This window comes from Lottia gigantea (genome assembly GCF_000327385.1).
Source record: "Lottia gigantea unplaced genomic scaffold LOTGIsca_40, whole genome shotgun sequence".
NCBI lineage: Eukaryota > Metazoa > Mollusca > Gastropoda > Lottiidae > Lottia > Lottia gigantea.
Window position 1 is genome coordinate 1450652 of NW_008709380.1, and position 14987 is coordinate 1465638.

Here is a 14987-nt window from a genome sequence, read left to right on the forward strand (position 1 = left end):
GGTTTCTTGTTTCTTGCTTGGAATACAAGTGACTTAATAACAGGAATTTTATATATTAGTATAAGAATCTGTATGAACCTAAAATACCTATTGGAAGTTCTTTTCATGTTACAGTGGATCGGACCAATGATTCACCAAGTTTTTCCAATGAATGATATAATTTGATTAAATGACCTCACAGTAACAATTACTGTCACGAACAGTTTCTTTTCCAGCCGAACCTTATTTAAAACAGTCACATAGATTCCATTTCTTAGATTACAATCCGACACTAGTCAAGCTCCCAATTAATCAGAAACGTGTCAAACAGTATTGGACGGTTTTCAAATGTTATTTGGGTCAATTACTTTCTTGTCAAACCACAAATGTGTATGATACTTTTTAACGCTCGATGTCTTGATAGTAAATTAAAACTGACTAAAACACCGGAGCACAATGGATAAATGCTAGACTGTGTGATTTATTCCAAGTTACTAATACTAGGATAGCGATTCCCTTACCCCTAATGGGCATAGCCTATCGAACACGGTGTAGAGGTTTATTGTTTCGAAAAGGTAGACGTCCATTTAAGCATTTCCACCGATATAATTTAGGGAAACGGTCAATAAGTTTTTCATGTATGTATTTGAACAAGTCAATATTCAGTCCCGATTTGAATATTGTAATGTGGTAACTTTCAGTAACCGACCATAAAAATCCACATTTTTGTCTATTTTGATTTAGTGTGTGTACGAAAGCTCTGGATAAAATTAAAGTAATATTTTACTATGAGTTACCTCCCATATTTATTTTATTTTCTCTCCGCGTATACTTTACTTGAAAGGAATGAATGGCCTTCTTATTAATGTTTAATGAATAGCTAGGATATTCTAAATGGGTGTGGGAGGATGTGATAATAAAAGAATTGTAATGAAGATTGAGATCATATTTATTTCAATCTGCTTAGCACTCCGTCTTTAGCCAATACGTGGGATGTTTCTATCTTGTATGGCCATCATATAAGATAAGTTCATTACGCGATGAAAGTGTGTGATTTTACTTATTGTATAGATAGACAAAAATGTGTGAAATTCAATGTTTATTTATTAATGGAAATGTCACTTTTATTTACAACAAAAATATATATCTGTATGAAAGTTAATCATAGTATTGTATATTGTCGAAAGGGTTACAATGGTCACATATTTTGGTTTAGCAGCTAATATAGCCTAATATGTAATGCCAATGGCACGTTTCAGATTAGAAACCCCCCTTGAACACATAATGATTTAGAGCAGTGTCAAATCTTTTCAATTTGAAATTACATTCAATTGTATCCTGAAACAAAACTATGAATACTACGACCGAAAATACAGTTAAAGAAGCCTAATAAACACACATACACCACATAAATATGGTACCATTTGTCAAAACATTATTTTGTGTTTTAGTCTGTCTTATCAACATCTACCGCATTTTGGGGAGTTTCTTCAATATTCACACTTTCATTGGTTTGACCAATATCATTTCCATCGTTATTCACTGAATCATTCAAGCTTTCACTTTCGTCTCCGACGTGTTCTTCGGATTCATTTTTTACCTTTTTTCTTTTCTTTCCTACTTTATTCGCTAAATCGTCTTCACCCGTATCAACAACGGTTACTTCCATTTTCTTGGCATATCTTAACCCCTTTTCTTCGGGATTGTCCGTAGTATTAACATCATTCTGGTTCATATTTGTTCCAGTAGTCACAGAATTAACCTTATTGTCTGTATCCGTTTCAATCCCGTCCGTTTTCCTTATAACAGTTCCTTCTGCCTCACTGACTTGCTGATCGCCTTTCTTTTCGATGTTATCAACTGAATTATCAAAGTTGTTAATTTTCCTTTCAAGTTGGTTTTCAGCATTTTCCTCCGCTTCATTCAAATTATTTTCTGCGTTACTCGCTTTCCGCTCTTTTTTGGACAGCGTCTGACTGAAATCATCTCTAAAAGTTTCACCAACGCTGTCATTATTGGCCTCGTTTTCCATTGTGTTTGTCTCCGTATTAATTTGATTCTCGGTCCTGTCATCATCTTTGTTGATTGTCATCCCTGAATAAATAATTGATTCATTACAATATGTCTTATGGAAATATAATCATTGTTCCGGACCGCATACAATATCATTTGTTTGTGATATTACGAACAAAGCAATGTTACTCATATTAGAATCTTTCGCGATAAAGATAGTTTATGATGTTTTGTTCTTGAATAACAAGATATAAATCAAACTAGAATGGAAAGTACAGAAATGTGAATTGAACTTTATGGCATCAGTTTTTATTCAGCTTAAATTTAAAACATGGCGATTTGTGCAGAGGTGGTGATGACATATTCGTATACTCAATCTTTTACCTACCTTCCCCAGATCTTGACTTGGATGAAGCACTCCCCATGCTGGTACTGTATAGTTTTAATCTGAAATAAGATCGAGTATGTGGTTTCATAACTTACTTGAAAACAGTAGATTTACCGAATCAGTCAGACAACCTTAGAAGTTTCCAAATTAAATTTAAACGGATGGGAAACTGTTCTTCCAATTCAAACAAATATATAAGCAATATATAATATACAAATATATTGAAAGAAACTTAGTACCCTATTTAAGTGTCCATCGAAATGGTATTCAAATTAAGAGTGTTCGCGATACATGAAATGCATCAAGGGATATGGTAATATACAAAATTGGTATCAAATTGTTCTATCATATGCGTAGGAGGAAAAGTGAGCACCCAGGATCGTCAATACGTCAAGGCATTTCTGCTTCATGCAGAGTTTGGCAAAACAAGTTTTTTTTTAAGAATTATAAATATAAACATGAAGTACGCTAAATATATCGCTTTTTTATTCCTAAGGTGGTTACCGTTTGAAGTCTATTAGAAGCTTTGTTATGAAGGATATTACTAACTGACATCAAAGACAACAGGATTTTGCATCATAATAGAATACAAGATTCAGTTACAGCCCTGGCACTATGCCTAACATACATGAGACATTTAAACGAATAAGTTATAGATGATTAAATAAACTTATGACAATCAATTATAAGATAAATGAAATGATAACATACCTACCTACAAAGATGAAGTGTAAGAATGAGAAATACTGTCGTTCCACTTGATTTAATTGTTGTTTCATAGTCTTGGTGACGGCTCATACTCACCATTAAATTTTCATTATTGACAATCAGGAAGTATATGTTTATTGTTCATAATAAATTACCTATCCATTTCGTTCAATGCTTCATTTCATTCATCCATTATTTTCTGCACACCATACCGATGGATATTTCACTCATTTCAGAGTATTGAAAACCATATTTGAATGAATATTATCTGGTTGTTTCTCATGATTTTGCCATATATTCTAGTGGTGGGTTTTGCGGATGAAGCAGGCCATGTTTGCCTGACGGTACTTCCACTACAATACAACTATTACGATTTGCCACACTTTTGACTTTTGGCAACGGAATTTTGATTAACGGAATTGCTTGCTTGTACGGATTTTTATTGTGATATAAATAGAATACGATAATGAAGACGTCAAACGCCATACCGAGGGCATTGAAGAAAATGTTGCCAACAATCGAAGGATCTTGAAGGTGGTAGACTAGCATATGGGAGTGCGGATTATTATTCCATCCAACAGTTTTTCGATACCAGTCATCATACCGGCATTACTTAAACACTGCGTCCTTAAACACTGGCTTCATTGGAAGCTTTAGGTTTGGTGTATGTTATGTTGCGTTAAAATTCATTCAGTAGAAATTTCAAAATTCAATTTATCATAAACTGATATTGGTCCTTATCGTTAATTTGTCACTGGTGGTTGGGAAAATGGCTGTGTGCATATTCAAATATTTGCCGATTTTGTCCAGTGGCTTGATACAAATTTGAACAGAAAGAGCCGTATTGAATAAAGATGGCATATTGAGATATGAAGGCATATATGAAGGAATGACCAGAACAACACTAACCAAATAGTCGGGAATAATACAACAATATGATACAAATTGTTATTACCCACTAGACGTCAACTATTTAGTTTAGATAATGACTTACAACATTATTTAGTACTGTAGTAATTTAGTCAGAAGCTTAACCATTCTGTTCCTGATAGATAAGGATTAACATGGGTTTTAACTACGTTTATCGGGTAATATTAAACCACAAGGGACAAGACTGTCGTGTCAGTTGATAAGCATGTATATCATGGAAGAGAGCAATAACTTGTTATATCATTGTTGTTTTTGTTTGAAATGGAGTGCAATGAGGTTTTTCTATCTCTTTTTATGGCTTCTATTTTCATCATTTCATCAATTTCCAGAAAAATGTTTTTGTTTCTGCGGTATCGCAAAAGCCGCTTATAATATATGAGAGTCTTCGCTTATTTGAATAAAATTATATAAATAATCAGTAGAATTCGAAAGTGCGAAGACAATATGAATTTGGCCCCATGTTCTACATATTTAACTTTGAATATGTATATAACGACAGTGCCAGACATATCATATGGTTCGATTAATATAAAACTGCAAATCTAGATAAAATCATATTAATATGATACCCTCAAGACGATTTTGCCACTGTAGACGAAAATCAGAAATTATTGTTATTGTTTAGATGCCTAATTGTTATTGATTAGATGCTTAAAGAAACAGTGTCGATACAAATTATTATTGGTCAAGTTATTGATAGTAGACTAACATTTCCATTCATTCACCGGAGTAGTAAACAAATTTCTGATTGAGGTCTCCATGACGGCGGTAAATAATGTCACAAACACATCTCTTCATACTTACCATTTGTCACCGTCTTAGCACCCTTTAAATTAGTTTTCAGAGAGTTTCATCTTTCGGGCATGATCGAGAGCTGCAAAACAGTTATTGATATATAACTGAACAATTCCCTGTGATGATGGAACACAAAGATAAGGCAGGTTTACACAGGAGCAATATTTTCTTTCAATCATTTTCATCCTTCTGCAATCATATACTTGCAACCAAAACGTTTACAGTGGTGACAATCCTGTGCCACGGAAAGCAGCGTCAAACATGTTGCGCAATCTGGTTCAACCTTCATTCTACTATGTTTTTCGACCATAATCAGAAGCTAAATTTTGATAAAGTTGTCAAGCACCATCTGGTTCTATGCTATATGAATCGTGTTGTTAAACGTGTGATTGTTTTCCATTGATTAAAAGTATAATGACAAGGATTCATGGTACGATATTCTTGCCTTATTTTTCGGCTTCTCCTACTGTATATCTTGACCAGCAAGATAATGAGAGGTGGGAACTATACAACAATCATCTTCATCCAGTGCAGTCTTTGTTTCAAAGATTCGCACAGGAATTGACAATATTTCCCTCAAAAATATCTTTCCAACTAGAGGTTGTGCAAACATTAACAATTACATTTAAAATTACTGCCGATATTTAACTCGCGTGAAACTACAAACATAATTTATACAGCAATATCGTCACAGTGCCAATACAATGTTTTGAATGCTCCAGTGATTAATCGGGAATACAGATTTGAAATCGTTTCGACAGACAGAAGTTGGGTTCAAATAATAAGAGATAATGTTCAGCGCAATCTTGAAAGACATCAAAAATTATTCTTTTGTATAAATATCAGTTACCCTTTATAATCGTTTGGTCATTGATACAGATTCCATTTTTGGAAATACTTCTAAAAAATGTCATTTCGGAAAATCATTTGTGTGTAAAAAAAAAAACCAAATTTATATACCATTTTAGTTTGGTTTCCGCTATAGACGAAAGAGGCCGGAAGTTGTAGAGAACAATGACCAGACAGGTCAAATGAAACGTAATAGAACTTTCAATTTCTGAATGAAAGATATTTTAAAATATATCTAGATAAAGATTTGACGAACAACTGAAATCTATTTGAGATATTCACATCTCGTGCTCTCACGAATGATTGAAAGAAAAGTTTATTTCTTATGTTGGAACAGCAGGAGAGTTTATTTGGAAGACTATGTATTAATTTTAGAATGGGGTTGTTGTCTGCAAAAGGCTAGCGAAAACGGACAACTCAATGCAGTATGCAAGCAGCAAACACCAAACAGCATGGAAGTCTCTGTCGAGCATGGAAGTCTCTGTCGAGCATGCCGGTTTGTGCCACACAAACATTGGGTTGAAAACTGAGGACCTATAAGGATTTGCAACCCGTTTCAAAAGCCAATAAGGAACAGAAAATAAAATCTTGGAACCCATTTCAAGGATGACCAATCTGTTTTGACCCTGAAACCACACTTTATTATGGTGTATTACGTGTACTAGGCTTAGGATTATTAACTTCATTTTATTTCAGGACCCATTTCAAATATATGGTCGAATTGTGTATCTTCAGTTTCAATATAAAATTTCAAATGTCTATTTAACATGTCATCTAAGAATTAAAATATTCCCGAAAAGAAATTAGATTATTGATTAAAGAATCTAAGAGGATTGTCTTTCTATATCTTGAAATAAAATTGCCCGTAGTAAAACCAGTTAATTTGTATTCCCCCGTCTGATTTTTTAACTGTTTGAAAATCTTCCATTTCGAGAACAAATTAATGCTATTCTCTTGAGGAAACCTCCATCATTCTTACCTCGTTAAAATCACTGATATTTCACTTTGATGATAATATATCTCCCCTTTGTTATTCTACTTTCGTTTAATACTTAAGGCACGAAAAGACAAAGGTTAAATTCAATTTCAAATAAGTCGGAAAATATCGTTTTATCTCTTTTAAAAATTTTTTCTTATTGTTCTTTGAGGCAAACACTCAATCCTTTACGGCCATTTTTTTATCTCTTTAAAATCTGAACCTTCGCATTATAAAATTGTGTTTGACGTTTTTTGAATTTTCAGTGCAGAAGATGTCTCGCATGATAAAAGAAATACCAATCCCAGTATGTGGCTACTTCATCCGAGTGAATTATTCATGATATCAGATTATGTGGGGATTATGCGACAGCTTCAAAATAACAGGAATTGTTTAAAAATCCCATTGGACACAGTTTATTTAATTTCTGTAAATAGTTTTTGCTTTTTCCATTTTTGTCAACAGAGGAGTAAGCCTTGCTGAATGAACTACATTGGCTACATGAACCATTAACAATATAATCAGATTTCCTATTTTTAATCATTAGAACGTTTAGCTGTAACTGTAGACTTTATTTCAAATATAACTACAGACTTGAGATACTAAGCCTGTTGGTATTACTCGTCCTCATCGACCTAATCAGGTGAAGAAAAGTTAGACGAACAATTTCCTCCTGGAAGATCCGCCAAGGGATAACTTTGCCCTATTGTTTTAGTGTGTGGCCGGCAATTGATCCACAGTTCATCAATTATTGCAATGTCATTATAAAATGAAACTGCTGTCTCCCATGACAGTGTCTTATATTATTATTAAATGGCCAGTTTATGTAAATAACATATATCCTCTACTGGAGTTCCATTTGATAACTACTGTCTTCGTCGGTAAATCGAGTTGATTGAAAATGGTCCAGTGTAAAAACAAGATAGAATGGGTGCTCATGTTAATATTTTTACCATTGCAAAGACTTTCGGCACAAATTGATATCCCATTTGTCGGTGATGTCGACGGTATGTGTGTAATAAACATTCAAGTCTAACTTGGTCAGTACTAAAAGGATAAGGTATCACTGCCATCGATTTATTTACTGTATGTTATTACTGACCACGAAATAATGCACACCTACATAATGTTACTGACAAATTGTATCTCCCTTGTAAGAAATATGAAAGCATTCTCTATATCGACTAATTCATTTGGAAGACCATTTTGTCACTTAAACTAGATAACTCAATGAGAACAACAGGTTGGAATTACAAAGATAAAACAGAAACCCTTTAAAAACCATTTTATTGCTTTTGAACCAAATCACTGGAAGGCATTTATTTTCCAAAATAATGATTCCACCAGAACTGGTAGTAATTGTTCGTCAATTGGTTATTGGGCGGTACATACGGTGCTCTGGTAGTTGTTGGTGGGGCTGCCGATAAACCAATACGATTAGCAACACTGTATGAGAAAGCCTTCAATCCTTTTAAAGTATCTGTTGCAACACCAGGGATTGAAGACACTGGTAAAGCAAAACCTCGATTAGTATATCCAGTGGGTGGTAATTCCACTGTATAAGCATAGGGAATACCTGCTGCACCTTTCGCGTAATCATCTGAACCACCAGCAGCAACATCTAGGGATAATCAAATTATAACGATATCAATAGAGTTTTTATACTTTGGCATAAATTGAACTGATAAGCTTAGTTACTGCTGACTACCAACTTAAATTAAGAGGCTGTTCCTAGGGTATAAACAATACTCGGAGATGGATAAGGATATAAGATTCGACATTGATTTATAATTCAAGTCAAACGGTAGGTCTACTTACAGAGAACAGCAGCAGAACGTCCTATTGTGTATCTGTTTTGCATAGCAGAAGTAGCATTCCTAGCTATGGCTTCCTGAAATTAAAAGTAAATGGGTTTAACGTCCCCCTTTTCTATACAAAATCTAAGATTGACAACGCCATGCAGTGTTTTACAAATGAACACTTCCAGGACAGCGACATTAAGGTACACCACGATTCTTGAACACATATCAAGGTAACTTGACCATGCGTTTCAAGGGAGGTAAATCTGCTAATTTATAGACTATGGATATAAAATGAAAATTTGCATCTGCTACTATGCAATTCAGAAATGGACAAACATCAAAGATTATGAAATAAACAGTGAGGCCAAGAATAAGTTATACAAATCATGTAAATGTTTTGAAATTAGAACGTTCAGACAGTGACCTGCATGCATGAATAAATTGGTACTAAAGCACTTACCAAGATAGAGTTATCAGATGGTACATCAGATGCTGAATAACCCCAAGGATACAACCAGAATTGACCATACGAATGGAGGGTTAAATATCCTTTAAGATTCGGTCTTTTGCTTATCATGAAGTTTCGAATATTTTGACTTTCAATTTCAGAAAAACTGGAGTTACCAGCGTATAAATCAGAACATGGATATCTTGAACCACCAGCACCTATTGAAGTACAGTGTAAAATAAAGTATGGATAACAGCTAGGCAAATCGTTATCCTTGATTGATGACTGTGGATCAACAGGAACTACCATTAGGGATGATGCAGTATGAAAACTTACACCTACCGGATAGTTTAAATGACACAGCCTTGAAGATTTCCTAATATAATTGTCTTTTTCACCTGATTAAACAACTTCCAATTCTAATTAATTCTTCCATTAAGTCAACTAGCAAATCTTTCGATACAATATGCTTGATTTACTTATCAGGCATTCAAGAAAAGGTATCTACACGTATTTTTGCGATATTCCTTAATGTTTTTATTAACAAACACTTTCCATACTTACTGGGGTTCCACTGATAACCGAAATTTCTATTAATATCAACACCAAAACATTTAGAGGAAGTTTGACTTCTAGTTTTTCTCCAAAACCTGTTATTACCCTAAAAAAGTTAAAAATTAACTGAGGGAAAATAATGCAGGAATAACTGTCGCGCTAATTTATATTAACTTTAAATTCCTTTTAACTTTCAGTATATAAAGGGAGAAAACTGCTAAACAAGACTTAAAAATTAAACATGATTCAGACAAATTTAAAAAAAAAAAACAGTCATATCAAGGGAAGTAACTTGATAATTTTAAGATTAAGACGTTTCTAACGTTTCGCAAAACATTTACTTAAATCCGCAAGTTCTTCGTGTTTAAAAACGAAGTTAGATTTCAACTTCCGTCTTCGGGTGAAATCGAATAAATCAGGTATGAATAGAGATAGCCGTAATGGAAATGTGACACAACATAAAAATTAACAGTGGGATACCCTTTTTAACAAGTTAATACGATATTTTTTAGGCATCATACTAGGTCATACGATTCTTACATATCAAAATCACAAAACTTACATTTTGTCTAGAGTATTCATAGCCATCAGGGTTAACAATAGGTACTATATAGAAATCAAACTTATCTACTAATTCATCAAGTTGAGAATCTTCATTAGGATTAATAGCTAACTAAAATACATAATACTATAATACATAAGTTGACCATTTCACGGCACCCCACAAAAGGACAAAAAAAAATTCAGACCGAGAAATTTTTTTTTTTAAATTTAAAGCATTTGCTTAAACGACGGCAATAACTCGAAAACATTTCTTGTTATTTCCAACTCTCTGAGAACTAGAGGCAAGATTCTCAAATTAGATAGCGCCTTGTCTGATGTATGGAATTATGAACCCTATAAAATTGTTTCAATTGGACTTTGTTATTACCATGTGATTTGTCTTCTCAGGAAGAATAGCATCTGCTAAGTCTCTAACATTGTCTGTATATGTAGGCCAATAACATCATATATGTTTGAGAATGAATGTATTACCTGATATATAAAGTTTATTGCTGTAGCAGGAGCGATCCATTCTCTGGCGTGGAATCCAGCATCAATAAATATAGCTGGTTTATTAGGGTTATTTGATGAATAGCCAATCTGTAATAAAACAAGGAGTTCGATCTAGAAATGAAATTGTGTTTAACGTCTTACATCTCTGCACTTGATAGCGCTATTGAAGACGGGCAACGTTTCGTGTTTTCCCATCAGAAGGACTAGACGCTTTTTCAAGGTCAGCCTCTTTGATCTGAATCACTGTCAGTGATAGGTTGAAAAATCCGAAGGTATTATCTCGAACTATGCTGAGATTCACCCAGTGGACTATTACGCGAGGGAGCAAGTGTCTAACTCACTGAACAACTGCAGCCCTCGGCTATGTAGAGATAAATACATAATGTACCTTTATGGCATAGGTGGGTCGACCTTCATAGCTGGTACCAAGATAGACTTGTTGAGAATATCCACTTTCTCTTGCTACTCTGCCTAAAAACTCATTTATCTGCAATAAATGAGTCAAATATTAAATCAATAATATTTCTACAGTGGTCAACAAAATCTCACAGAGCTCATTACAACTCATTGAAGACCTTCGATAATAGATAATAGTGGACAGGTTTTTTTTTATCATATTTTCAGGAAAATAGAAACTCTTACATAGCCTTTATATTACAATTTGATACAGAAATGCCTGATGTATCTCGAGAGACCTTTAATCTCATCTTTGGCAAACTTATGAACTATTTCTTTCTACACGTCACAAGCAAGGTTGGTCTATTGTTATAATATTGCATGCTGGATTGTTGAGTTATTGGAGTATACTTGATGATGGTTTCAATATAAAGGGAGGAAACTCTAAAATCAGCACAAATTTCTGATTTAACAGGAATGAAAATTTTTTCTAAATTAACTAACTTGTGCATACGACAAATAGGTTGTAGTATAACTTTGTAAATCACTGATAGCTCTTTTAGATCGTACGCTTCTATGTTCGTGGTCAACCAAGCTGCAACAGAAAGTTAATATACTTAAAAAAAAACAATACGATCTTCGGAAGGAAAAAGTGTTAGCAAATTCTTCAAATGAGCTGTTTGAGATAATGATGGTCATCAGATTTTGTCTCTTGTGATTATTTGATTTGGCAGTCTTTTGTATGCTGTATGTCTCAAATATAATAAGCACTATTTTAAATCAGAATCGTTCAGCTTATACCGAGGTGTTAAACAGTGCACGGACTGCTTTAATAATATCCTATCCATCGAAAATATTTGTCATTTCGAATCATATATTTAAAATAAACCCATTCGATAAGCGTACCTTTGAACATCTTGAATGATTTCTTGATATTCCAAGTTTAAAAGTTTTACTTTATTTAATAATTGTTGTAAAAATTCTGGTTTTACTCTAACATCCATGTGACCATCATCAGAATGAGGCATGTGCCAAAAATCTAACTGAAATATTAAAAACCTAACTGAAATATTCAAAGTCGAACGGAAACATGAGATGAAATACTCTAAATCACACTTGAATGTTTATCCTATAACTGAAATGTTTACAATCTAACTGATATATATGTAGTAAAAACTATACAATAATATTCCAAATATTAAATTACTTTTTTAAAAATGTGATGAAAAGTTCACAGTCGAATTGAAATATCTAAAATTGATCGAAAATTCAAAATTCTAAATGAAATATGCAAATTCTATTTGACGTGTGCAGGAATGTATTGAAATTGATAAAAATTGGACTGTTATATATTGAGATAATTGTCACAAGTTGATTTACCTCTAAATTGTTTTCTAAATTGGATAAAGTTTGAACATCTTCTGGGGTGGACGGTTTTATTCGGAGAACTTTGTGTCTGAAAGAAAAATCTTTGTTGAAATTATACTATTCGATTTTAGAATTCAGAAGTCAGTATTGAAATTGAATTTTTCATAATAATATATATTCCGGGGTAGAGGACATTTAAAAGACATTAAAATTTCGATAGATAGCACTATCAAAATGGTGTAGCCCTTATTACTATGTCCATTTCCGACATTTGCTTCACAAACTTGAGAATTGTGAAAAACAGATACTCCATTCAATGAAAAATATCAAATTTTGTAAGAGCGAACAAATGAATGAGCTGGTGTAGTGCATGGCATTACCCTTTCATCCTCGTAAAAAAGTCCAACACATAATGATGCATTTTGCCTTTTAGAATAGTAAATTAGTTTTTTTCTCTTGGATCCTTTGATTTGTTTCCGATACGTATGTTTTACATCCCTCTGGTATATCAAATTTAAGGTTGATGAATCGACGATTTAAATAACAGGATCCATGTTCTTCTATATCCGTTCATTCTCTTATCAGATGGCTGTCCAGGGACTCATCGTATTTAAAATTAACTTGAGAAGGAAATGGCTAGGAAGATGAGTTTATTTTTTTCATCTATATTTCAAAATTTCAATTTCAGTCTTATGCACTAGTTATAGCAATAATAACGTAGTAAGATCTGTTTTACCCAATAATAGAATATAAAAGATTTAAACTTAAACGATGTGCGCACCAAAGGCCAAATATTTTTCAACTTGTGTCTCATCTTATTTCTTCACTTTGAAATCAAAGGTCTAAGTCATCTTATATCACATGTTCGTAAAAGAAATTTCATCAACCCCCATCCCTGCCCCCTCATCCATAAAAAAAACACGACTACTTTTAGCAACACGATTAAAACCTTTCTTTTACACCATAATCATAATAATAAAATTGTTTAAAGTTTTCTTGTTTTCGAACTAATATCAAATTTATAGCAAATGTTCAAAACGAATCTCCAAGCCATGTTTTTGAAAACTAAATACAAATTACCATTGACTATTTACAATGGTGTTCATAAGACTATTTACTGAAGCAGGTTAATTGTAGCCCTTATTTCTTATATTAGAATCCTTAATAAATATTGACTGTAGTGCTTCTAACACATCGTTTATAATATTTAAGTATTTACTATATGTCTCATTATTAAAAAATGGGTCTGTTAAATAATACGATTGAAGTCAAGGTTACCAAAGTGTATAATAAATAAATTACAAGTACACACCTAATCACACATTTGAAGACTTTTCTTTTATTTAAAGGTTAAAGACATTGTGTATGATATAATACACTCAATGGAACCGACATTTGGGCGTTTTGAAATTTTATTATAGGACTTAAAAACATTTAAAGTGAAATTACGTCACGTTTTATGGTCATAACCTCATAATCAGGTAATCAATGGCTTAGTTAAATATACGCTGACCATGTGATTCAATGTTCGAGATAGTACCTTCCGATTTTTCTACCTGGTTTCGCCCTGTCAGTAATATAGGCCGAAATGTTTCTGAAAACGCCTATTCGCTCGAGTGAAAACAACAAGGTTACGAATGCTTGAACCTGGGCATGTTTTTTTTCTGCGAACTAGAAGTGAAGTCAAAAACAAGTAGGCTAAGCAGCTGTTCTTCGATGGCATACTATATTGCTCAACTAAGAGCAAATTTGAAAGACATTTCTTCCTATTTCCCTTCATTTCACCAAGCACATGACGGTGGTAGTATTGTGGCTGTCATGTGTACAATATATTCATTGCTCCAAAGCATCAAAGTTACTTACCCTAAAAATGGTTTATCTATATTTTGAGCTAAAGTGAACACAATTAGAACCAATAAACATCCAATTTCTTTCCCCATCTTCATTTTTTTTTATCCCTTTCTGGTTCTCACTTACTAAAAGTAGAAAAAATATCGTTCAATAACAGGTCACAATAGGTCTCCATAGAATAACAGGGGTTAATTTACAGGCTACGCTAATGATACAAACGTGATAAAAACTGTGACAAGTTATTTTACACGTAATAATACAATCTGTTGTAAACTAGAATATAGTTTTATATAAAAACATGATAAACTTTCAACTATTTTATATAAAAAAAATTATAGATTTCTATATAGCTCTACAATTGATGTATTGGGTACTATTTTAACAGTGATATTTTTATATCGCTCCACACTTGATGTATTGAGCACTATTTTAACAGTGGTATTTTTATATCGCTCCACACTTGATGCATTGAGCACTATTTTAACAGTGATATTTCTATATCGCTCCACACTTGATGTATTGAGCACTATTTTAACAGTGGTATTTTTATATATAGCTCTACAATTGAGAATTGAGAACTATTTTAACAGTGGTACTTGTATTTCTATCGCTCCATAATTGATGTATTGAGTACTATTTTAACATTAGTACATGTATTTCTATCGCTCCACAATTGATGTATTGAGAACTATTTTAACATTGGTACATGTATTTCTATCGCTCCACAATTGATGTATTGAGAACTATTTTAACAGTGGTATTTCTATATTGCTCTACAATTGATGTATTGAGTACTATTTTAACAATGGTACTTTTATATAGCTCTACAATTGATGTATTGGGCACTATTTTAACAGTGATATTTCTATATGC

The 14987-nt window shown here is 33.1% G+C and overlaps 2 protein-coding genes across 2 annotated transcripts; both read right to left on the bottom strand.

Moving 5' to 3' along the window:
* Window positions 1-1426: 1426 nt before the first annotated feature.
* Window positions 1427-3159, bottom strand: LOTGIDRAFT_163532 (hypothetical protein; the record flags this gene model as incomplete). Its single annotated transcript, XM_009060039.1, has 3 exons — window positions 1427-2073; window positions 2381-2439; window positions 3092-3159. 3 exons carry the CDS (start codon window positions 3157-3159, stop codon window positions 1427-1429), a joined length of 774 nt encoding a protein of 257 aa, XP_009058287.1.
* Window positions 3160-7906: 4747 nt separating this feature from the next.
* Window positions 7907-14239, bottom strand: LOTGIDRAFT_233512 (hypothetical protein). Its single transcript, XM_009060040.1, has 11 exons — window positions 14127-14239; window positions 12276-12351; window positions 11802-11938; window positions 11400-11490; window positions 10888-10986; window positions 10479-10586; window positions 10006-10116; window positions 9453-9549; window positions 8901-9106; window positions 8457-8529; window positions 7907-8259 (listed from the first exon to the last, which is right to left on the bottom strand). Exons 1-11 carry the CDS (start codon window positions 14207-14209, stop codon window positions 7958-7960), a joined length of 1383 nt encoding a protein of 460 aa, XP_009058288.1. The 5' UTR covers window positions 14210-14239; the 3' UTR covers window positions 7907-7957.
* Between the last annotated feature and the right edge of the window lie 748 nt (window positions 14240-14987).

What these genes read in the sequence shown, in the direction of transcription:
- LOTGIDRAFT_233512 (XM_009060040.1), bottom strand. Translation starts at nt 14,209, where the DNA reads ATGAAGATGGGGAAAGAAATTGGATGTTTATTGGTTCTAATTGTGTTC. An exon ending in ATTTAGAAAACAATTTAGAG is followed by an intron (nt 11,939 to 12,275) that starts GTAAATCAACTT and finishes TTAATATTTCAG; the next exon opens with TTAGATTTTTGGCACATGCC. An exon ending in CCTATTTGTCGTATGCACAA is followed by an intron (nt 10,987 to 11,399) that starts GTTAGTTAATTT and finishes CATTTATTGCAG; the next exon opens with ATAAATGAGTTTTTAGGCAG.